Here is a 25,538-nt window from a genome sequence, read left to right on the forward strand (position 1 = left end):
GAGACAAAAGACTTTCAAACACAAAAGTTGTACCAGATGATACAAAAGTTATTTAGTTTATTTAACAGTGATTTTCCCCCCTATAGATGGAGGATCTTCCCATGGAGATCACAGTGGTTTAAATTATCATGTCATGATTGGCTCTAGGACCACTTTAATTACAATCAAATTACAATGTCCTATCAAATAATTGAATGTATGTTTGGGATTATTTGGATCAAGTTCATTCTTACAAAAGAGGTGTGAGGGAGGTGGAGTGAGTTTGTTCTGTCACAAGAGAGATGTCACTTAATGTAAAATGCCTCAAGACTGAAAAGGATGACCTCAAATTTTATTCTGTAATTACATTTGTAAGCACACATTTTTTAGGTAGATAAAAAATGTATCTGATGATATTTCACAGCACTAAAACTTCAAAAGACCAACAGAGCATATTTTCATTCATTGCACAAAACTCACTAGTGGAAAAAAACATGCAGGAAGCTGACACACCATTAAATTCTCATCTGTCATCAAACACCAACATTCATCTTGCAAGGGATGAATGATGGATTATTTTTAATCCCTCAAATATCAAAACAAAGGACAATGAACTAAAACACGGCTTCTATCTGAAACATAAATGACTTTAAATTTACAGTCTTTTATTGTATACTGGCCATTTTCTTCCACATCTTAAACTACCTCAAATCACCATCTGTCTTTGCAATTGTCTTTGCTTATGATAATTGCTAATAACTGTTTGATGGCTACACCTGAGGTTAGTAGTACAGGCTGGAGTGAAATAAAAACAGAATTCAAAGGGAAACAATTTGAGCTCTAAAACACTCCTTAAAATGAAGTAGGGTATGCAAACTGAGAGTGGGATGTGAATATTAGCCTTGTACAAGTGTTTTTGTTCTTGATTTCAATAATACCCACATGGTAATTTAAGAGCAGTAAAACTATCATTTTTACACTTGATATGACCAATAACCTCTTGCAGTAACAGTTTTGTTCACTAAGAGAGAATAGCTGTTTCTAGTGGACACCCAAACATATTTTAATTTCTGGTATATTTCTTATAAATGCCCATTTCATTTGCCACAATGGTATTTAATTCTATGTTCAAAAACTTCTCATCCATAGTCTATCACTGTGTGTTTATTGATGACTTGAAGAAAATCAATGGGTTTCAACTGTGGGTGTGGAACAGTGCTTTTTCATGGAGGAAACACAACCACATTCCTTGAGAGAACCAGTGATGGACCACATGTACATGTACCTGTAACTACTGCTTTATGAGTGGATAGTGTGAGATCTATGGAGATGAGAAAAATGAGCTCTCACTTATGTTTATCAACAAGTACAGTATAGATAGATGATAGATAAATACAGAGATAATAGATCTAGATAGAATATAATATAGTATATACAGTAATTATTAAAATAAATTTTGATAAATAATGCCTAAGGGTCTTTCTACTGCATTTAATATATTATTCTATTCTCCAGCTCCTAAGACAACTTCTGTAACCAAAATAATTATGGAAAATATAACCACAATGAACAGATTTCTCCTCCTGGGTTTCTCTGACAAGCATGACCTGCAGATCTTGCATGCTTTGTTCTTCTTGGTGACGTACCTATTCGGCTCAGCAGGTAACTTCATAATTATCACCATCACATCACTGCATCCACAGCTCCACTCTCCAATGTATTACTTTCTGAAGCACCTTTCCATTCTGGACCTCTCATCCCTCTCTGTCACAGTTCTCCAGTATGTTGACAGTTTAATGGCAGGAAGTGGCTATATTTCATATGGACAGTGCATGCTGCAGATTTTTTTCTTTGAAGCCTTTGCCTGGGGTGAGGTGGCCATTCTCATAGTGATGTCATATAATTGTTATGTGGCTGTTTGCCTTCCACTCCACTATGAGGTCATCATGTGTCCCAAAAAGTGTACATGGGCTGTGACAGGAGTATGGCTAAGCACTGGCATTCTAGGAACCCTGTATATAGCAACCATATCCTTTATCAGATTCTGTAGGGCCAAAATAATTCACCAATTATTCTGTGATGTCCCCCAGTTGCTCAAGCTCTCCTGCTCTAATGATCATCTTATAACAATGGGAGTGGTCAATTTTTTGTCTGTAATGGCCTTTGTCTGCTTTATTGGGATTGTCATCTCCTATGTCCACATACTTTCCACAGTTCTCAGGATGCCCTCTGATGAAAGCAGGTCTAAGGTCTTCTTTACTTGCCTGCCCCATCTTTTTGTTGTTTCATTGTTTCTTTCTACAGGAACCTTTGCATATCTAAACCCAACCTCAGACTCTCCAACTGCTTTGGAGTCTTTATTATCTATCTTTTACACAGTACTACCTCCAACAATCAACCCTGTTATTTATAGTCTGAGAAATGAGACCATAAAGAGTGTTGTAGGGAAGTTATTGTTGAGTACAAAATTCACTGTTAGAATCATTTTGCTGGAGAGAGCAGTGGCAGCGGAGGCAGCAGCAGCAGCAGCAGCGGCTGGTCCAGAGGAAGGGCCATCAGCAGTAGAACCAAGCGGACAGGGTCCAGGCAGACCCTGCGCCCACGACCACTGGCCATCGCTGGCCAGCCAGGCTGCGAGCAGCAGAGGATTTACGGTGCCTTTCACCACACAGAAGCCACTTCAGAACTCTGCCTCCAGCCAGTCAGATAAGAGGCCTCCATATTGGTTCTTGGTCGCCAGAGAAATCAGACTGAGGTACGCAAATATAACCCGAGACCAACATCGCGGGGGTCTAAGCCCGACGGGCGTTGGCCTGCACCCAGGCCCTGGGCTGATCCGGGGGCCACCAGGGTGCAAACCCGGCCAGGAGGTTCCCCCCTCCCCCCGCCAGCGCGCGCACACCACCGCCATTTTGCCTAAGGGAAGCCAGAGAGACCTAGCAGGCAAAACCGAACCAGCTAACAGGCCTAGCCCGAGGAGGACATAGCAGGGGTCTCAGACGGTCAGGCCCTGGACTGCCCCCAGGTCCTGGGTTGCTCGGTGGGTCATCTGTGTGCTGACCCAGCCAGGAGCTTGTTTGCCCAGGCCGGAGTGCACTGCTGCCATTTTGCCTACGGGAAGCCAGAGGGACCCAGCAGACAAAACCAAACCAGCTAACAGGCATAGCCTGAGGCGGACATAGCAAGGGTCTCAGATGGTCAGGTCCTGGACTGCCCCCAGGCCCTGGGCTACTCGGTGGGCCACCTGTGTGCCGACCCGGCCAGGAGGTTGTTTATCCGGGCCGGTTTGCACACCACCGCCATTTTGCCTATGGGAAGCCAGAGAGACCTAGCAGGCAAAACCAAACCAGCTAACAGGCATAGCCCGAGGCGGACACAGCAGGGGTCTCAGACGGTCAGGCCCTGGACTGCCCCCAGGCCCTGGGCTGCTCGGTGGGCCATCTGTGTGCTGACCCGGCCAGGAGGTTGTTAGCCCAGCAGACTCTACCAGCACTCTCAGGGAGCACACACACGCCACCATCCTAGCCACCTGACAGACCCAATTAACACTCACAGCTGAGGGGAACTTTGCTCCGACATTGGCCTGCCAGGCTTTTGCCTAGACTCAGGGCCTGAGCAGCTAGGCTAGCCTTGTGTGCACCAACCAGGTTGGGAGTTCCTCTGCCCAGCAGAGAGATCAGCACGCAGAAAAGGTCCCTACAGCATACAGCCTCAGCACTCCCTAAAGGAGCAAACGGGCACCTTCTGGCTCACAGACACAATCTGGGGCAAAGAACACTAGGGCTGCAAGGGCACCCAAGAGGAGGAAAGCACATTAACAATCTGCAACAGGGGAAACCCTGCCCTCCAGTGGTGCAGAAATAGCCCTAGAGCCTCTCAGGAGGCTGAAACACCAGCCAGAGACAAGACCAATTAGCTCCAGAGAACAAGATGGCAAAGGGCAAACGCAGGAACGCTACTAACAGAAATCTAGGCAATATGGCAGCATCTGAACCAAACTCTCCAACATCAGCAAGTCCTGGTTATGTCAACACACCAGAGAAACAAGATTTGGATTTAAAATCACTGTTCATGATGCTGCTAGAAGAACATAAAAAGGACAAGAATGAATCTCTTAAAGAAATGCAGAGGAACATGAATAAGCTAGAAACCCGTATAATGGAAACACAAAAAACACTTAAAGAAATGCAGGAGAATAAGGCCCAAGAGATAGAAGCCAATAAAGAAGAAAGGCAAAAAAAAAAAAAAAAAAAAAAAAAAAAACTTAAAGAAATGCAGGAGAACTTGAGTCAACAGGCAGAAGTCATGAAAGAGGAAACACAAAAATCTCTTAAAGAATTACAGGAAAACACAGACAAAAAAATGATGGAACTTGGCGAAACCATCCTGGACCTAAAAACAGAAGTAGAAACAACTAAGAAATCACAAAGGGAGACAACTTTGGAGATAGAAAACCTTGAGAAGAAATCAGGGGCCATAGATGCAAATATAAACAACAGAATACAAGAGATGGAAGAAAGAATCTCAGATGCCAAAGATACTATAGAAACCATTGACTCAACTGTCAAAGAAAATACAAAATGCAAAAAGGTTGTATCCCAGAACATCCAGGAAATCCAGGATACAATGAGAAGACCAAACCTAAGGATTATAGGTATAGATGAGAGTGAAGATTTACAACAGAAAGGGCCAGCAAATATCTTCAACAAAATTATGGAAGAAAACTTTCCTAACTTAAAGAGAGAGATGCCTATGAATATACAAGAAGCCTACAGAACTCCAAACACACTGGACCTGAGCAGAAATACCTCCCGTCACATAATAATCAAAACCCCAAATGCACTAAACAAAGAAAGAATATTAAAGGCCGTAAGAGAGAAAGGCCAAGTAACATATAAAGGAAGACCTATCAGAATCACACCAGACTTCTCACCTGAGACTATGAAAGCTAGAAGATCCTGGGCAGATCTCATGCAGACTCTAAAAGAACACAAATGTCAGCCAAGACTACTATACCCAGCAAAACTCTCATTCACCATAGATGGAGAAACCAAGATATTCCATGACAAAACCAAATTTACACAATATCTTTCCACAAACCCAGCTCTACAAAGAATAATAGGAGGAAAACTCCAATACAAGGAGGGAAACTACACCCTGGAAAAAGCAAGATAGTTACCTTCCTTCATCAAACCCAAAAGAAGATAACCACTCAAATATAAAAAGAACATCAAAAATGACAGGAAGAAATAATCACTATTCCCTAATATCTCTTAACATCAATGGTCTCAATTCCCCAATAAAAAGACATAGACTAACAGACTGGATAAGGAAACAGGACCCTACAATTTGCTGTATACAGGAGACTCACCTCAGTGTCAAAGATAAAAGCTACCTTAGAGTAAAAGGCTGGAAGACAATCTTACAAGCCAATGGTCACAGGAAACAAGCAGGAGTAGCCATTCTAATATCAGATAAAATTGACGTTCAACCTAAAGTCATCAAAAGAGACACAGAAGGACACTTCTTGCTGGTCAAAGGAAAAATCCACCAAGAAGAACTCTCAATTCAGAACATCTATGCGCCAAATTCAAAGGCACCCTCATTCGTAAAAGAAACTTTACTAAGGCTCAAAGCACACATTGCACCTAATACAATAATTGTGGGGGACTTCAACACTCCACTTTCCTCAATGGACCGATCGGGAAAACAGAAACTAAACAGAGACACAGTAAAACTAATTGAAGCTTTGGACCAATTGGATTAGACTGATATTTATAGAACATTTCACCCTAAAGCAAAAGAATATACCTTTTCTCAGCACCTCATGGTACCTTCTCCAAAATTGACCATATAATTGGGCACAAGGCAGACCTCAACAAATATAAGATGATCGAACTAACCCCATGCCACCTATCAGATCACTATGGTGTAAGAGTGATTTTCAATAGCAACAAAAACAACAGAAAGCCCACATACACATGGATGCTGAATAATACTCTACTCAATGACACCTTGACCAAAGAAGAAATAAAGAAAGAAATCAGAGACTTTTTAGAATTTAATGAAAATGAAGGCACAACATACCCAAATCTTTGGGACACAATGAAAGCAGTGCTAAGAGGTAAACTCATAGCTCTGAGTGCCTCCAAAAATAAAATGGAGAGAGCATACACTAGCAGCTTAATGACACACCTGAAAGTCCTGGAACAAGAAGAAGCAAATTCACCCAGGAGGAGTAGAAGGCAGGAAATCATCAAACTCAGGGCTGAAATCCATCAATTGGAAACAAAGCGAACCGTACAAAGAATTAACGAATCCAGGAGCTGGTTCTTTGAGAAAATCAACAAGATAGATAAACCCTTAGCCAGACTGACAAAAGGGCACAGAGAAAGTATCCAAATTAGCAAAGTTAGAAATGAAAAGGGGGATATAACAACGGAAACTGAGGAAATCCAAAAAATCATCAGATCCTACTACAAGAGCCTGTACTCAACACAACTGGAGAATCTGGAGGAAATGGACAATTTCCTTGACAGTTACCAAATACCAAAATTAAATCAGGACCAAATAGATCATCTAAACAGTCCCATAACACCTAAAGAAATAGAAGGAGTCATAGAAAGTCTTCCAACCAAAAAAAGCACAGGACCAGATGGCTTCAGTGCAGAATTCTACCAGACCTTCAAAGAAGAGTTAACACCAATACTCTTCAAACTATTCCACAAAATAGAAACAGAAGGAACACTACCCTATTCCTTCTACGAAGCCACAATTACGCTGATACCAAAGCCACACAAAGATCCAACAAAGAAAGAACTTCAGACCAATTTCCCTTATGAACATCGTTGCAAAAATACTCAATAAAATTCTTGCCAACCGAATCCAAGAACACATCAAAATGATCATCCACCGTGATCAAGTAGGCTTTATCCCGGGAATGCAGGGTTGGTTTAATATACGGAAATCCATCAATGCAATCCACTACATAAACAAACTCAAAGAAAAAAACCACATGATCATTTCATTGGATGCTGAAAAAGCATTTGACAAAATCCAGCATCCTTTCATGCTTAAAGTCTTGGAAAGAACGGGAATTCACGGCCCTTACCTAAACATAGTAAAAGCAATATACAGCAAACCGGTAGCCAGCATCAAACTAAATGGAGAGAAACTTGAAGCAATCCCACTAAAATCAAGGACTAGACAGGGCTGCCCCCTCTCTCCTTATCTTTTCAATATTGTACTTGAGGTACTAGCTCGGGCAATTCGACAACATAAGGAGGTCAAAGGGATACAAATTGGAAAGGAAGAAGTCAAACTATCATTATTTGCAGATGACATGATAGTCTACCTAAGTGACCCAATAAACTCCACTAGAGAACTCCTACAGCCGATAAACAACTTCAGCAAAGTGGCAGGTTATAAAATCAACTCAAGCAAATCAGTGGCCTTCCTATACTCAAAGGATAAGCAGGCTGAGAAAGAAATTAGGGAAATGACCCCCTTCACAATAGCCACAAACAGTATAAAGTATCTTGGGGTGACTCTTACCAAACATGTGAAAGATCTTTACGACAAACCTTCAAGACTCTGAAGAAGGAAATGGAAGAAGACCTCAAAAATTGGGAAAACCTCCCATGCTCATGGATCGCCAGAATCAATATAGTTAAAATGGCCATTTTGCCAAAAGCAATATACAGATTCAATGCAATACCCATCAAAATCCCAACTCAATTCTTCACAGAGTTAGAAAGAGCAATTATCAAATTCATCTGGAATAACAAAAAACCCAGGATAGCTAAAACTATTCTCAGCAACAAAAGAAATTCTGGGGGAATTAGTATCCCTGACAGCAAGCAATACTACAGAGCAATAGTGTTAAAAACTGCATGGTATTGGTACAGTGACTGGCAGGAGTATCAATGGAACAGTACTGAAGATCCAGAAATGAATCCACACACCTATGGCCACTTGATCCTCGACAAAGGGGCTGAAAACATCCAATGGAAAAAAGATAGCCTTTTCAACAAATGGTGCTGGTTCAACTGGAGGTCAGCATGCAGAAGAATGCGAATTGATCCATCTTTATCGCCTTGTACTAAGCTCAAATCCAAATGGATCAAGGACCTCCACATAAAGCCAGACACTCTGAAGCTAATAGAAAAGAAACTGGGGAAGACCCTTGAGGACATTGGTACAGGGAGAATATTTATGAACAGAACACCAATAGCGTATGCTGTAAGATCAAGAATTGACAAATGGGACCTCATAAAATTACAAAGTTTCAGTAAGGCAAAGGACACCATCAAAAGGACAAATCGGCAACCAACAAATTGGGAGATCTTCACCAGTCCTACATCAGATAGAGGGCTAATATCCAATATATATAAAGAACTTAAGAAGTTAGACTCCAGAAAACCAAACAACCCTATTAAAAAATGGGGTACAGAGTTAAACAGGGAATTCTCACCTGAAGAACTTCGGATGGCGGAGAAGCATCTTAAAAAATGCTCAACTTCATTAGTCATTAGGGAAATGCAAATCAAAACAACCCTGAGATTTCACCTTACACCAGTCAGAATGGCTAAGATTAAAAATTCAGGAGACAGCAGGTGTTGGAGAGGATGTGGAGAAAGAGGAACACTCCTCCACTGCTGGTGGGGTTGCAAATTGGTACAACCACTCTGGAAATCAGTCTGGCGGTTCCTCTGAAAACTGGGCACCTCACTTCCAGAAGATCCTGCTATACCACTCCTGGGCATATACCCAGAGGATTCCCCACCATGTAATAAGGATACATGCTCTACTATGTTCATAGCAGCCCTATTTATAATTGCCAGAAGTTGGAAAGAACCCAGGTATCCCTCTACAGAAGAGTGGATGCAAAAAATGTGGTATATCTACACAATGGAGTACTATTCAGCCATTAGAAACAATGAATTCATGAAATTCTTAGGCAAATGGATGGAGCTAGAAAACATCATACTAAGTGAGGTAACCCAGACTCCAAAGGTGACTCATGGTATGCACTCACTAATAAGTGGATATTAACCTAGAAAACTGGAATACCCCAAACATAATCCATACATCAAATGAGGTACAAGAAGAACGGAGGAGTGGCCCCTTGTTCTAGAAAGACTCAGTGAAGAAGTATAGGGCAAAACCAGAACGGGGAAGTGGGAAGGGGTGGGTGGGAGGACAGGGGGAGAAAAGGGGGCTTATGGGACTTTCGGGGAGTGGGGGGCTAGAAAAGGGGAAATCATTTGAAATGTAAATAAAAAGTATATCAAATAAAAAAAATAATGAAGAAAAAAAAGAATCATTTTGCCTTGTTGCTACTGACTGTTCGTTTATATAAAGGATAGGATTTCTTTAAACTGTAATGTTAATGAAGGACGATGTTTGGGGTTTTTTTCTATAGATAAACTACATTATATAACACTCATCCTTAAGGAAGTACAATGTCTTATTTCTTTGCATTTTAATACAAAAACTGTTCTTTCTTCAAATTAATAAAAATATTAAAAGCCTTGTAATAGATTCACCACTTATCTGCTAATGCATCCACACAGAAACACACAGAAACACACACTGACATTCTCAGTATATTTTTCATAATGCTTTTAAAGAGACAATATTACAATAATAAAAAGAATGAAAGTAATACTCTTAACCCCATTTTCACTCACCAACTAATAATTTTTAAGTCAACCATTTATTTTTGAATTTTTATTTTAAACTCATTTTAACTATCAATATAGATATTGGTATAAATGTATATGATATCACTAGGTAAACATGCTTGATATTACAGTTGTACTTTTCCTAAAGTAGTTTTCAATACATATTAAAATTTATCTATATATACTGTCTTTTGCATTTATAAATATCTTCAATATTATTATAAAGAATAATAACAATTCAAGTTTATTTTTTTATAACTTTAAAGAATAGATTTATTGAGTCAAAGTATGCCAGGAACCTCCCATGCTGTAGTGTATTGAAAGGAGATACAGAGACAGACTCAAGTGTAGCTTTAAAGACTGATGGTCTCCAGATGTTCTAGCTCACTAACTATGCTCAATGTTTGTTGATAGCTTCTAAAAAGTCTTAAAAACTTTCTAGCTCTTTCTGAGAGTTAAAAGCTTAGGTGATTAATGCCTGTAGCCTAACAGTGGGGATTAAGTAATGAATTAATTGTTAGAGCCTTTTCCCTTGTATCCAAATACCTCTTGCTTGTCAGGCTAGAGGGAAGTTTGGAACAGTTAAACTTCTATTGAACCAGGTGAAAAGAATCACTCTTGCAGAAGGAAAAAAACTTTTACACAAGCAAATATGAATTAAATGCACATAAATTCATATACAGATTCATGCATACAAATTTCTTAAATCTACATTCTAGGCCCAGCTTACATTCATTCTCATAATTACATTCTTAACAGACACATACTTACATATGCATTTGGAGCAAAAGACAAAGCATCAATGCAGAAATAACTCACTCATTCTGGATGAAAAATGAGCATATTATTGCATAGAGAGGACAAAGCTTCTACCATTTTACTTACAAATGAATTAAACACAAGTCTGTAAGAAGGATTTGTACTCTTTCATAAGACTAAACCTGCATTGCTATTAAGAAAGGACCTGTTCTGTCCCATGGTAAGAAGTCTGCCTGTGCCTTCTGCTGTCTCTGCAGTTGCTCTTTTCCTCTTTCCCTATGCATTCTGTATCTTGCCTTCTTGGTTATAAAAGTTGCCTTATAATTTCTAATTGTATGTTTTTTGTGTTATTCATTTATTGCTTTGAGGATACCTCTCTTCTTAATTTTTTCCTACTTGAAGCTTTGCTTTTGAGTGGTTATCCTTCAGAGAACATGAACATGCACAAACACTGCCTTGGGCAAACACTTGGGCAGGATCCTTTTATGACAGTCTGAGCTCAGGAGAATTAGTGTGCACAGTACTTTTTCTTACATAAATATCACAAGACTTAGGCTGTACCCTTTTGTGAGAGATGAAATTGTGCATCCTGACCATAAGATTATATTGAATATCAGTAACATATAAAGTACTTTTATGTCAATCATCTGGCAATCTTATTATTGTACCCATTATAGCATTTCTGCTATACTTGTTTCCAGTACACTTTATTTTCCTTAACAGTGTCTACAAATACAAGCATGTGGTACTTATAACTTAATTCCATGTGATTTACTGTTTCATCATTAGTTGTTAATCTGTTGCTGTGTCTAAGTAGGATATATTCAAAGGCAAAATATGCACAGGGAACAGACCTGAAATCTCATGCCGGCTAGGATTTACAGTAAAGGGGATATCCATCCCCTTTATAGGAGTAAAACATTACAGCTACTACAAAAATCACTGTGGGTGTTCCTTGGGAAGTTGGAACTAGATATTTCTCAGGATCCCACTATACAACTCATGGGCATACACAAAGGAATTTAATCCTACTACAGAGATTGTTGCACACACATGTTCACTGAAACTCTATTCATAACACCTAGAAATTTGAAATGGCCTTGATAATTGTCAATGGATGAATGGATGAAGACAATGCAGTACATTTACACAATAGAATATTTCTCAGTCAATAAAATGAAAAGATTTAGGAAAAATCATTCTGAGTAATGTAATCCAGATCCCCCAAATATAATTGGTATGCTATATATTCACTTGTATTTAGATGCTACCTGTTAAATCATTGATATTCCAGCTACAGTCTACATAGGCATAGAAGTTAGGCATATACAGTTAGGGACTAGGGAGTTTATCTACCTAAGAATGGAAAATACAATAGATAGTTATAGATGTATATGGCAGGCACTGGGACAAGAGTATCAAACACAAGAGGAAGAAATAAATTTGGTATGGTATATATTCACTTGTATTTGGATGCTGCCGGTTAAGTCATTGATAATCTAGCTACAGTCTTCATAGCCATAGAAGTTAGGTATAGAGTAAGCAAATAAGAGTTGTATCTACCTAAGAATGGAAAACACAATACATAGTTATGGGTATATATGGTAAGAACTATGACAGGCATATCAAACACACAGAAAAAGAGAAAAGGAAGTTGAGTCAGGAAATGCAAGAAAGTACAGATAAATGTCTGCATCATCTGAGGAGTGGGATGGAAACTTAATACAGTACAAGCTTCCTGAAATATATACATGTATGAAGGCAACCAATAAAACTGACAACAGTGGAGACAGAATTTATCTCTCATCCTCTAATGGGTCTTCCAGTAACAGGAACGGGTTAATTTAATGGTTTTGATGTTTGTGGTACTAAAAAGTACACCGAAGAGTTTCCAGAGAAGTTAGGTAAATGGTAACCCAGACACAAGCCTTTCTATCTACAATAGTGCAATATATGTAAGATACATTAATAAAATGGTGGCACATAAGTGGTTACTTTGTGAGAGTAACCAAACATTGGACAAGATGGAACCCATCCCTGACCCCGTTGGATGCCCAAGAACCCGAAACTTGATGCACTAGTGATATAGATAAAAACTCAGTACTGCAAAGGGGATATAGCAATAAGATTATTTCTTTGAGCATTCTGCAGTATTTGAGGACTAGTGCCTTGCTCAGCATCTTCAGAGAAGCTTCCACATGCAATGGGAACAAAGACAGAGATTCACAACTGGACAGTATACAGAGAATGAAAACCGTAGAAGCACTCACTCCTAAATGGGGAATTTCTTATCAATTCTCTCCATCAGAGCTCAAAGAATCCTTCAAAAGAGGAGACAAAAATAAGGTAAGAGTTAGAGGGGATGAAAGAGTATAAGAGCCAGAGAGGATGAGGGCACTAAGGAAATGAGACCTTCTAAACACAGGAGTACTAAAGCACTTGTGAACACCCAGAGACTGTGGTAGGATGCACAGGGCCTGCACAGGTGCACCAGATGGGGGTCCCAGCACCGAGAAGAGAGGTAGACACAGTTCCTATCCCTAACCCAGAAATAAAAATACAAATGTAAATTCGTTTTCCCCAGCAGTTTTCTCACTCTAAAAACAAAATCAATAACAAAAACAACCAAAAAATATCAAACAAACAAGCCCATTGACACTTAATGATAATCAGCTATGCTTGCAGGCAGGAGCCTAGCATAACTGTCATCTGAGAAACTTCAAGCAGCAGCTGATGGAAACTGATGTAAACTATAGCAAAACATTTGGTAGGTCTGAGGGAGTCTTGTGGAAGACTCAGGAAAAGGATTGAGTGCCCCAGAAGAGTCATGGTCACCTCAAGAAGATCTATAGAGCCTGGGCCTATTGAGGATCAAAGAGTCTCTACCACCAACCAAAGAACATCCATAGACTGGACGTAGCCCCCTACACATGTGTAGCTTGATCTTCATACCAGTCCCATAACAACTGGAGCTGGTGCTATCTCTGTCTCAGATTCTGTTGGATGTCTTTCGATTTCATTCCCCTAGCTGGGTTGCCTTGTCTGGCCTCAACGGAAAAGAATGCACTTAATCCTGAGTTAAGCTGGTATGCTAAAGTGCTTATCATAGGAGGCTTCCACTTTTCTAAAGAAAGTGGGAGGATGGAATAAGGAAGGGAGTTGGAGCATGGGACTGGAAAGAAATGAGGTAGGGGGACCATGATCAGAATGTAAAGTGAACATATTTATTGTAAAAGAGAAAAAAAAGCCCACAATGTCATCTTTGGAGGTTGTATGTCTCATGATTTGTCAGGGCATTTTTCTTAAACTTACAGGACCTTTTTATATGTATTGTGGCTTCTGGTTTTGATTTTTTTGTGGAATCCATGGGTGCTGTGAGTGAACCTGTGTATGCCTGCATTTACTTGCATTTCACATGATTTTCCCTTGGCTGTATTTCTCTGCTTTACTGTGTGTGTGTGTGTGTGTGTGTGTGTGTGTGTGTGTGTGTGTGTGTGTGTGTCTGTGTCTCTGTGTGTGTGTGTGTGTGTGAGAGAGAGAGAGAGAGAGAGAGAGAGAGAGAGAGAGAGAGAGAGAGGAAAGAGAGGGAAAGAGAGGGAAAGAGAGGGAAAGAGAGGGAAAGAGAGAGAGAGAGAGAGAGTGCGTGTGTATCTGTCCTGTTCTAATTTTTTGGTTTTATTTTATTTTATATTTTATTATTATTATTTAGATGTCTGGCAGTATGGTCCAATGAGAGAAAATTGTGGAACTGGATTGTAGGCAAAGTAAGATGGAACTTGGAAGCATTCGGAAAGAGGATATCATAATATTATATTATATTTTGTCTTATTGCATTTTTCTTTTTTATATAGACTACTAGTCTTTATGTGATAGTTTTGTTCCTTGCTTCTTTGTGGAAAATGTTTATCAGCTGTAAGAGCTCCCTGGTGAAACTTTTAGGATCACTTGTATATGCCATTATATCATCTGAAAATAAAGAAACTTTGACTTCTTCCATTCTTTTTTCTTCTTCTTTTTATAGATATATTCTTTATTTACATTATAAATGATTTCCCCTTTCCTGGTGCCCCCTTTCCCAAAAGTCCCATAAGCCCTATCCCCTACTCCTGTTACCCAATCAACCCCCTCCTGCTTTCCCTGACCTGGTATTCCCCTACACTGCTGCATCAAGCCTTTCCAGGACCAGGGACATCTTCCCTTACTATTTTCTCCCCTTAGTCTCCTATAATTGTCTTACTGTTCTTGATAACACTGCCAATACTATATTGAAAATATCTGGAAAGATTGATCAGTTTTGTCTTTTTAGTGAAATTTCTTCGAGTTTTTCTCCATTTAAGTTGAACTTGACTGTGGGTGTCCTGTAAATTGCCTTTATTATGATTTAACTATATTCCATTTCTCAGGACCTGTGGTGGTAGGGTTCCTGGGTTCTGGTGAGAAAATGTGGTGCTGTCTGTTTGATCATGTTTTCATTCTGTTATCTAAGAAACTAGATTTGTGGTGATTGTGATTCTAGGTGTTTATATCTTGTCTTGTTTTGGTAGAGTGTGTTTTCCACTCCTTGGATCCTGCTGCCTTCACTGTATCTTAGGAGCATGTGATAGCTGTGGGTTGCCTGATACAGAGGTTTTTTGTGTCCCTGCCAGGTGAGGACACTGTGGATTGCCAGAGAGAATGTTTTTCCAGGTGTTATGAGGTGATAAAAATGAATGTGGATAGGCTAGGAGAGTGGGGGTGAAAAATCCACAGGAGTGGGGGAAAACTGGGTCTGCCCCAAGTGTCTGTGGAGTCCACAGGGGAAGGAAAGAGGGTAGACAGGTCTCTTAAGCTGACTCCTGCACAATGGAAATGAGATTGGAAAATTGGAAATGGAGGTCTGGAATGACAGTGAAGATCACATACTTGGTTCATTTATCAGTATAGAAATACCAATATAAATACCCGTAGAGATATAGCTTGGTAGTACAGCTGGACTTATTCTTTAGCAATGGAAAACAACAGTAATAGAAAAAGCAATATTAGGATCCATTTTGTCCCTCAATTCTATTGTTTTCAGGAAAGCATATAGATATTATCTATCTAGAACTAACTGATGCTTCAAAATCTCTACACAAAGCAACCCATCCAATGTGCAGAAATGTTTTGGCAAAATTACATAATTGCATTTCTATGATAATTTTTAAGAAATCACGAAATTTTATTTGTAGCAAAACAAAGTAATGCTTTGTGTTCTGTATAAAGGAATAATTAATTTTTAAGAAGTGAGCCAATTTTTCTATAGCAGCACCTGTGCACTGGCTCAGTACTCATCTGATGATTCCTTAACACATACTCAAAACCTCACATACAAAAATATTTATGTAGATTTCTATCATGGATCTAACTGATAAATTATAAATCCTTTGATATTAACTGTTAGAATAAACAGTGATGGACAAATGTATAAATTCCAACGTTATTTTCCTATTGTAATTTATATATTATTTCTGGCCTGTCAGAAATGCACAGTTTTACTACACAGTAGCCCTCTACTATGGTATTCATACTAACCTCTGCCCCTCCTTCAATGGCTAAATCAGAAACACTCAATGTGGTGCCAAGGGTTCTGATCTCTAATCAGATCTCTGGGAGATTCACAGGTCTAATAAGGACTAAAAGCCATTGAAATGGAACAACCAAACCTCAAGCTCACAAAATCCTTTAACAGCTGTGTGGAAATTGTAGTGACTCCATGTCACCTGGGAGTAACTGAAGTAAAGTAAATGAAGTAACTTTGTCTAAATCCAAATTTCCATTTCAAAAGACAGCACACCTCCAAGTCCATCCCTTCTCTGCAAGAATACAGCTCACCACAATTGTTCTCTAGGGACGTAATATGATTTAAAAGTCTGCAATCATGCACAAAAAATATGAGAAAATTTTGATCAGCTTGGAGAGCCACATACACAAGTCATCCTGGAGAGAGTTTCTGGAACTTGGATGAAGAAAGATAAGTATTTAATGGAAATTCTAATACAACCTTAAAACTTTAGTTTGGAAAAGCAAGGTTATCACTATAACAAGGAAGCAAGGGCAATTTACTGAAAATAAACCAATTTTAAAAAATTCACATAAACATAATGAGAGAAGACTGCTGAATGAGAAAAGTTAGCATGTTATGTTCTTCACATGTTACACATCTGTAGACAGTTAAAGCACTTCTTCAACAGCTCTCAGATATCAACATTACAGACAGTCCAAATAGCCATGTTCAATGTGATTATTACCCTCTCCCTGTGTGTCTTTTGGTTTGTATAAATTATTATAACTCGATGTCAATATTGTTACTTAAGCTATTAACAGGTAATTTTTTTTCTGTTTAAATGCATAACTGCAAATGATGAAACTATTGGTGTGGATCAATGAACACCTATTTTAGGAAGGACTCAAACATGTCTCCTGACTGATTTCTATGAATGGTCAATATTACTGAGCTTTCTCAACTCACAGTGTATTGATTTGATTTGTCAGACTAAAATATTAATATTAAATGAATGAGTTTGATTTATCAGATAGAATTGTTAATTTAAATGAACCAATATAAAATTTATTATGAACAGTAATTATAGGTATGTTTATCATTTTACCAACCTCAAAGAAATATACTACCAAAGAAAAGAATTTGAAAGGATGAAAACTGAGAAATATTTGGGAGATCTTTGATTTGCACTGATCTCTATTCTATATATGAAGTATTTAAGAAATCAAACAGTATGAGGATATTCTAGAATGATTCAAGTTATGATTGAGGTACACAGGGTAGGAGACAAGAGGCTTTCAAATATAAAAGCTGAACCAGATAATACAAATTTATCTAATTTATTTAACAGTGTTTTATTTTCTCATAGGTGGTAGATCTTTCTGTGGAGCACACACTGGTTTGAATTCAGCCTCATGCTGCCACAGGTCTAGGGTCTTAGTTTCTAATATCATGTTTGGCTATAAGATCCCTTTAATTACAATCAAACTCCAACATCCTGTCAGGTATTTGGATATAGGTTCATTCTTTGAGAAAGAGGTGTGAGCATGCTGGACTGAGTTTTTCTTGTTACAAGAGATGCTATTAAATGAAAAATGCCTCAAGATTGAAAATAGTGCTCTCAAATTTTCTTCTGCAATTGCTTTTGTAAGCACACAATTTTAAGAAAATGTGAAACTATGTGATGAAATTTGATTTTATTTTGTTGCCTAGAGTTCACTAATGGAACAACAACAACAACAACAAGAAAACCATGCAGAAAGGTGATAATTCATTTTATGCTCATCATCTCCCAAACACCAACGTGCAACTTGCAAGAAGAGAATGATGGGTTATTTTCAATCCCTCAAATAAGAAAAGGACCATGAACTAAAGCAAGAGTTCTATTGGAATCACCAATGACATTAAATTTGCAGTATCTTATTGGATATTGGCCATTTTCCTCTCATCTTAAACCATTTCAAGAAATCACTATCTGTCCTTGCAATTGTCTTTTGTTTTGGTAAGAGCTAAGAACTCTTTGGTAGCTACATCTGAAGGCAAGTACTAGTGATAGTAGTTAAAATCAAATGGAAGCTGCTTGTCCCCAAAATACCCCATAAATGAAATAAGTTATCTAATTTGAGTGCACCATGTGAGCATTCCCTTTACACAAACATTTTTCTTTTGATTTCAATAACTCCTGCATAGTATTCAAAAGCATTTTATACTTCATTCAACAATAACTAATATTTTCTTGCTATAATGACATTATTGTTTTCTAAGAGAGACTAGCTGTTTCCAGTGGACAAGCAAACCATATTTTAATTCCTGGTATATTTTCTAAAAATGCCTATTTCAACTGGTAACATGGTACCTTGTTTGAGCTATACATAACCAGTCCTATCTATGTTTAAAAACCCATTCCACAGTCCTTCCATCACTGACTGGCTATTGAGGACTTAAAGAAAAGGAATGGGTTTAATTGTGGCAGTGAAACAGTGCTTTTAAAGGGGGCAAACAAAAACACATTCCTGGAGAGGACCAGTGATGGATCACATCTACACCTGTAGGTATATGAATGGATAGTGTGAGTTCTATGGAGATGAGGAAAAAAATGTGTTCTCACTTAAATTTCTCAACAAGTGTAGATAGATGATAGAGATAGATAAATAGAAAAATGTATAGATAGTAGATGATAGATAGTATGTAGAGACTAATTATTGAAATAAATATTAATGAACACATAACTATTGCCTAAATGTCTTTCTGCTAAATTTAACATACTGCTTTATTTTCCAGCTGCCATCACAAATTTTGTTTTCAAAACAATTATGAAAAATATAACTACAGTGAGTGGATTTCTCCTCATGGGTTTGTCTGACAACCATGACCTGCAGATCTTGCATGCTTTGCTCTTCTTGGTGACATACCTATTTGGCTCAGCAGGGAACTTCATCATTATCACCATCACAACACTGGACCCACAGCTCCAGTCTCCAATGTATTACTTTCTGAAGCACCTTTCCATTCTGGACCTCTCATCTCTTTCTGTCACAGTTCCCCAGTATGTTGACAGTTCACTGGCACGAAGTGGCTATATTTCATATGGACAGTGCATGATTCAGGTTTTTTTCTTCACAGCTTTGGCCTGGAGTGAGATGGCCATTCTTACAGTGATGTCTTATGACCGCTATGTGGCCATCTGCCTTCCACTGCACTATGAGGTCATCATGAGTCCCAGAAAGTGCACTTGGGCTGTGGGAGCTGTGTGGTTAAGTGGAAGCATCTCTGGAACTTTATTTGCAACAGGTGTACTCTCTATCAGATTCTGTGGTGACAGAATAATTCACCAATTCTTCTGTGATGTCCCCCAGTTGCTCAAGCTCTCCTGCTCTAATGATTACCTTGCAATAATGGGAGTGGTTAATTTCGTGGCTGTAATGGCCTTTGTCTGCTTTGTTGGGATTTTCATCTCTTATGTCCACATATTCTCCACAGTTCTCAGGATGCCCTCTGCTGAAAGCAGATCCAAGGTCTTCTCTACTTGCCTTCCCCATCTCTTTGTTGTCTCATTGTTTCTTTCTACAGGAACTTTTGCATATCTAAATCCAACCTCAGACTCTCCAACTGCTTTAGAGTTTTTATTCTCTATCTTTTACACAGTACTACCTCCAACTCTCAACCCTGTTATTTACAGTCTGAGAAATACGACCCTAAAGAGTGTTGCAAGGAAGTTATTGTTTAATACAAAATTCTCTGGTTGGAATCATTAGGCCCATTGTTTATGACTGTTTAATTATACCCATGAATGATTTTAGTCACTGGGTTTTCTTCAAACTCTAATGAAGAGGAATGTTTTGTTTTATTTTCCTATACATAAACTATGTTATAAAATCACGTACTTATGGAAGTATATTGTTTTATTTCTTTGCAGTTTTGCATGAAATGTGTTGTTTCTTCAAATTGATAAAACATTTTAATAGCCTTGTAATATAGATTCACTAGTTTTTACTTTCTAACACATAAACATGCAGTCATACTGACAACTTCAATATATTTCTAACACTTTTGCAGAGGCAAAATTACAAAAAGTAAAACACAAACATAATACTAATAGTCCTAGGTCCACTACCAGGTTATAAATTTAAGTCAATAATTTATTTTCCAATTTTTATTTTAAAATTATTTTTGTCTAGTAGTATACATTTGGTTTAAATGTATATGATATCAGTAGATGAATTTGCATAGTCTTACAGTTGATATTTTCCTGAACTATAGTTTTCATTTATATTAAAATTTGTCAGTATATATTCCCTCATTTTTCCTATATAAAATATCTTCAACAGTTAATTATTGTTAAGTCATTTGATACATGCACTTGTAATTACCAAGCTTTGTCTGTATAATTCTAAAGAATAGGTTTATTGGATTAAGTATACAACATATTCAACTTTCTTAACTGATGTGACCAATAGGGTTTGTACAATTGGTCATTTATGTGGCAATTAAAGATGTAGGTCCTGGAATTCCAGAACAGGAAGTGGGAAGGGGTGGATGGAAGAACAGGGGGACAGAAGAGGGCTAATGGGATTTGCGGGGAGTGGGGACCCAGAAAAGGGGAAATCATTTGAAATGTAAATAAAAATATATCAATAAAAAAAAGATGTAGGTCCTAAGCACTTCTAAAGCTCTCATGATTTTACTTGTTCATGAACAACTATGGATATAGCCAGAAACTCAGAGGTGGATGAAATCCTGCCAGATGTCTGTCACATGGTGGTAAATAGCACTGGAATCTGATAAGATTTGCATTTTAGTAATAATTCTAATCTACCTTTGCAAAATTTCTTCAAATGTGTGTTAGCTCAACAGATCAAGCACAATAATAATACTTGTTAGTTTTCATATTACTAAAATCTTATATATTTCTTTTCTTTTTGTAAGAAGCTTCATAAGAATGATAACCCCTCATTTTAACGTAGTAAAACAACTCTTCAGTCCCTATTTCTGTTATTCAGGACATTTTTTCTATCCAGATGTTGTATATAGTATATGTAGTCTTAGATTACCTGTAAGAACAAAAGTTGGTCAGTCTAGATTTTCAAGATACAACCACAAATGACTTTTTGTCAGGCCTTTTACCTGCTCAGACATTGGCCTGTTATTTCCATCTTCAGAGGCATGTGAATTCCATTTGATTCCTTTTGAGTTGCATATTTTCAGAAATACTTGTGCTAGCCTGTTATTTTATTAATTGTCTGAATTACAACATAAGCAAATCAATTCCATTTCCTACCTTTATATTTTAGATTTATTTACATGAGCATTCATTTATAAATTTTGGTTGTCAGCATATTGGCTTATTATTACCAAATGATATGGGTAAGTAGCTAATATTTGGTTTATAAGTATTTTGTTGTCTTTTGTCCTAGATATGTTGAATGTCTTCATTTTAGTAATAAAGTTACTTTCTTTTAAGTTATTGATCTTTCAAATACATAAAACAATTTTGGGAATGTTGTGTTCTTTGACATTAAATAGTTTGCCTTTTTTCTTTTTCTTTTTTTTATTCAATATATTCTTTATTTACATTTCAAATGATTTTCCCTTTCCTAGATCCCTCCTCCCTGAAAGTCCCATAAGTCCTCCTCCCTGCCCCTGTTCCCACTTCCACCCCTTCCCATCTTCCTGTCCTGTATTCCCCTACACTGCTACACTGAACCTTTCCAGAACCAGGGGCCACTCCTTCCTTCTTCTTGGACATCATTAGATATGTGGATTGTGTCTGGGTATTCCAAGCTTCTAGGCTAATATCTGCATAGTAGCAAAAGCTTTGTTGCAGACGCCAAACAAAAAAACATGTGTAATTCTTTTAAAAAAGAATACATTTCTCGATGCTTGTTATGTATTTGCATTTGTGTGGTTCATTTACATATAATTTACTTTCTATTAATAGTAACTCTGTGATGAACAAGCAATCACCTGTGAATTCCATAAACATTAGACATTACTACCATTTTCTTCCAAGGGACAAAACACTTCCTCTTCTGATTTTCCTATATCTAGAATGTAAATACAAGACCTAAGTTATTACATTGGGTGCTCCAGCTGGAGACACCAGCTTAGAGAAAAACAGAAAGCAGAAGCTAAGCAGGAGCCATTTCTACCAAAGTTGGTGGGTTAGGTGCTCAGCTTTAGAAAGCAGTGTTCTGGAGTTCAGAATCCAATCTATGAATCAGTAAATCAATAGTCTGGCAATCATTATCTGAGTCAAGTTGTCAGCACTGGTCTGTGTTGGGCCATTCGTAGCCCTGGCTTTATCTATTCCAAACTTGGTTACCTGCTTTCCAAAGAGATCTGGTAACATACCCAGTATGCTTTTGAAATCCTAATTAATAAATGAGAAAAAGAAAAATAGGGTGTTAAATAATCAGGTCATCAGCTTTTTAAATCCCATATCAGTTTTGCTCCCCAAAGAAAGCTCAGATCAAATAATAGCTTTATTGTCCTTATGAATAACTTTTCTATTTATATGAATAAATTCCTTGAACAATTTGAAAAAAAACAAAACAATAAGACATATCTCCAAATTTGATACAAACACAAAAGATAGATGACTAATCTTGTCTAATATATAATATTTATAACCTAATAATTTCAGGGTTTGGTGATAGAGTTAACGGCCAAAGGGAGCTAGAAAAAGCCTGAGTTTCAATGGGATGTCTTATATTTATTTTTCAACATGTTACATTATAGTTTCTCAGACTCATACTTCGAAAATGAAGTGAAATGTTTTTTCAATTTATTTTAAATAATATTACTTCCCTTAGTTCCCTCTGTATCCTTTCTCACTTCTTCATTGAAATATATTTGTTACATCACTTCCACAAACTTAAAATATTACTATTTTGAACACCCACTTGATCTGTAAAAGTGAGATGAAAGCATTACATTTTCTCCAGGCTGGATTGTTCCCATACACAGAAGCTAGTTAGAGTATAAACAAGTGAGGCAGAAGGCAACTCTGCCTCTTACGTGGTTTCACTTTTTCCTCACTTTCTAATTATTTATTTAAAATTTGATCTTAAAATATAGTTTCACTTTTTCTAAATTTCCTTTCCTCCATCCAAATCAGCCCATGTACCCTATACTGGAGCAAAAATCAAGAATCAGAAATTGCAGGAATCAATAATTCATAAGTTTTTGTTCTTGTTAATTATTTTTGGATACCTTATTATCTGTTTATTTTTTTCTTAAAGATTTATTAGGTTCAAGTGAAGATTTTTATGCAGAGAACATGAACATTCACAAACACTGCCTTGGACCAACACATATAGTGATGTAGATAACTCAGTATGGCTAAGGAGATATAGGTATAAATTTATTCCTTGGAGCATTTTGCAATATCTGTAGAAAAGTGCCTTGCTCAACATCTTCAGAGAAGCTACCACACTCAATATATGGGAACAAAGACAGAGAGAGATTCACAACTGAACAGTGTACAGAGAATGAAAACCTTAGAAGCACTCACTCCTAAATGGAGTATCTCTATTAATTTTTTTCCTGGCAGAGCTCCAAAAATCCTACAAACGAGGAGTCAAAAAGAAGGTAAGAGTTAGAGGAGATGAAAAAGTATAAGAGCCAGAGGGGATGGAGGTCACTAAGGAAGTGAGGCCTTCTAAACATAGGAGTACTAAAGCACTTGTGAACACCCAGAGATTGTGGTAGGATGCACAGGGCCTGCACAGGTGCACCAAATGGGGTCCCATTACTGAGAAGCAGACAGAGTTCTCATCTCTAGTCTGAAAGGCCAAATGAAGATAAAGCTTAAGCAAGTATACCCATGGTGTTTTCTTGTTCCAGGTTTCAGCACCAATGAAGGGGAACCAAATGAAGGGGCTTAAAAAGAGAGGATTGGGGGTTAAGGGAGTGTGGCACGGTGGTGTGTGGGAAGGGGGTGCCCAGGCAGGCCCTTGTCCAGGGACTTCTTTTCCCTGAGCTACCACACACAGACAGGCATGGTACAGAATAGAGTTTATTCAGGGTAGAGGATGGGAGTTAGTGGTACAGAAAGGCAGAGAGAGAGAGAGAGAGAGAGAGAGAGAGAGAGAGAGAGAGAGAGAGAGAGGAGAGAGGAGAGAAGTGGAGTGGAGGCCAGCCATGACCACGTAGAGGGGGGGAGGAGAACCTAAGGGGCAGAGAGGTGAGAGTATGTGGGGGAGCAGAGAGAGAGCAAAGAGAGAGAGGAGGGGCAAGTAGCCCCTTTTATAGTGGGCCAGATCTATGGGGCAGGCATTCCTGGCTATTGCCAGGGAGGTGTTGGGTGGAGCTTACACAGAATACCAACATAGTCCAGAAATAAAAATGTGAATGGAAAGTTAGTTTCCCCCAGCAGAGTCTCACTCTGTAAACAAAATCAACAACAACAAAAATAAACAAAAATATCAAACAAAGAAATCCATTGACACTATTAATGATAATCAGCTATGGTTGCTGGTAGGAACCTAACATATCTGTTATATGAGAAACTTCATCCAGCAGCTGATGGAAACTGATGTAGAGACCCACAGCCAAACATTTGGCAGGGCTCACGGAGTCTGGTGGAAGCCTAGGGAGAAGGATTGAGGGAACCAGTGGGGTCATCTCAAGAAGACCTACAAAGCCTGGGGCCATGGAAGCTCAAAGAGTCTGTACCACCAACCAAAGAGCATCCAAGGACTAGTCCTAGCCCCCCTACACATGTGTAGCTTGGGTCTTTATAGTGGTCCCTTAAGACTGTAGCAGGGCCTATTTCTGACTCAGACTCTGTTGAATTCCATTCCCCTGGCTGGACTGCTTTGTCTGGCATATCGGGAAAGGATGCACTTAGTCCTGAGGCAACCTAGTATGCTAAAGTGGGTACCATGGGGGTGGGTGGTGGCACTTCCACTTTCTTGAAGAGAAGGGGTGGATGGATTAGGAAAAGGGGAGTTGGAGCATGGACCTGGAAAGAGAGAAGGGATGGGGACTGCGATCAGGATGTAAAATGAATATATTAATATAAAGGGGGAAAAACTCAATGACATCTTTGAGTTTGTATGTCTCATGTTTTGTCAGGGCATTTTTCTTAACCTTACAGGTCCTTTGCATATGTATTATGGCTTCTGGTTTTGATTTTTTTTGTGGAATCCTATGGTGCTGTTCTTGAGCATGTGTATGTCTGCATTTACTTGTGCTTCATGTGAGTTTTCTTTGTATTTCTTCTGATTTACTCTCTCTCTCTCCCTCTCTCTCTCTCTCTCTCTCTCTCTCTGTGTGTGTGTGTGTGTGTGTGTGTGTGTGTGTGCGCGCGTGCGTGCGTTTGTGTCCTTTCCAATTTTTTTGGTTTTATTTTATACTATTTTTATTATTGTTATTTAGATGTCTGGTGTTTTGTTCTAATGAGAGACAGATTGTGGAACTGGATTGGAAGCGAAATAAGAAGTTACTTACAGGCTTTGGGAAAGGGAAAATCATAATATATTTATCTTAGTCCATTTTTCTTTTATATATAGGCTACTTACCTTTATGTGTTAGTTTTGTTCCCTTCTTCTTTGCTAAAAATGTTTATCAGCTGTAAGAGTTCCCTGGTGATA

General features: G+C 38.3%; 2 protein-coding genes across 2 annotated transcripts; both read left to right on the plus strand.

Annotated features, from left to right (window-relative positions):
- The first annotated feature begins 1,445 nt into the window (after nucleotides 1-1,445).
- On the plus strand, nucleotides 1,446-17,347 carry LOC127670056 (olfactory receptor 14J1-like). Its single transcript, XM_052164333.1, has 2 exons — nucleotides 1,446-2,492; nucleotides 17,312-17,347. The coding sequence occupies exons 1-2, from the start codon at nucleotides 1,446-1,448 to the stop codon at nucleotides 17,345-17,347; spliced, it is 1,083 nt and encodes a 360-aa protein (XP_052020293.1).
- A 1,408-nt stretch (nucleotides 17,348-18,755) lies between these two features.
- LOC127669835 (olfactory receptor 14J1-like) lies at nucleotides 18,756-19,697 on the plus strand. The gene has a single exon (XM_052164053.1). It carries the CDS (start codon nucleotides 18,756-18,758, stop codon nucleotides 19,695-19,697), a length of 942 nt encoding a protein of 313 aa, XP_052020013.1.
- The last annotated feature ends 5,841 nt before the right edge of the window (nucleotides 19,698-25,538 follow it).

The sequence above is a fragment of the Apodemus sylvaticus genome, chromosome 19, assembly GCF_947179515.1.
Source record: "Apodemus sylvaticus chromosome 19, mApoSyl1.1, whole genome shotgun sequence".
NCBI lineage: Eukaryota > Metazoa > Chordata > Mammalia > Rodentia > Muridae > Apodemus > Apodemus sylvaticus.

What these genes read in the sequence shown, in the direction of transcription:
- LOC127670056 (XM_052164333.1), top strand. Translation starts at nt 1,446, where the DNA reads ATGCCTAAGGGTCTTTCTACTGCATTTAATATATTATTCTATTCTCCA. An exon ending in AGAGAGCAGTGGCAGCGGAG is followed by an intron (nt 2,493 to 17,311) that starts GCAGCAGCAGCA and finishes ATTTTCTCATAG; the next exon opens with GTGGTAGATCTTTCTGTGGA.
- LOC127669835 (XM_052164053.1), top strand. Translation starts at nt 18,756, where the DNA reads ATGAAAAATATAACTACAGTGAGTGGATTTCTCCTCATGGGTTTGTCT.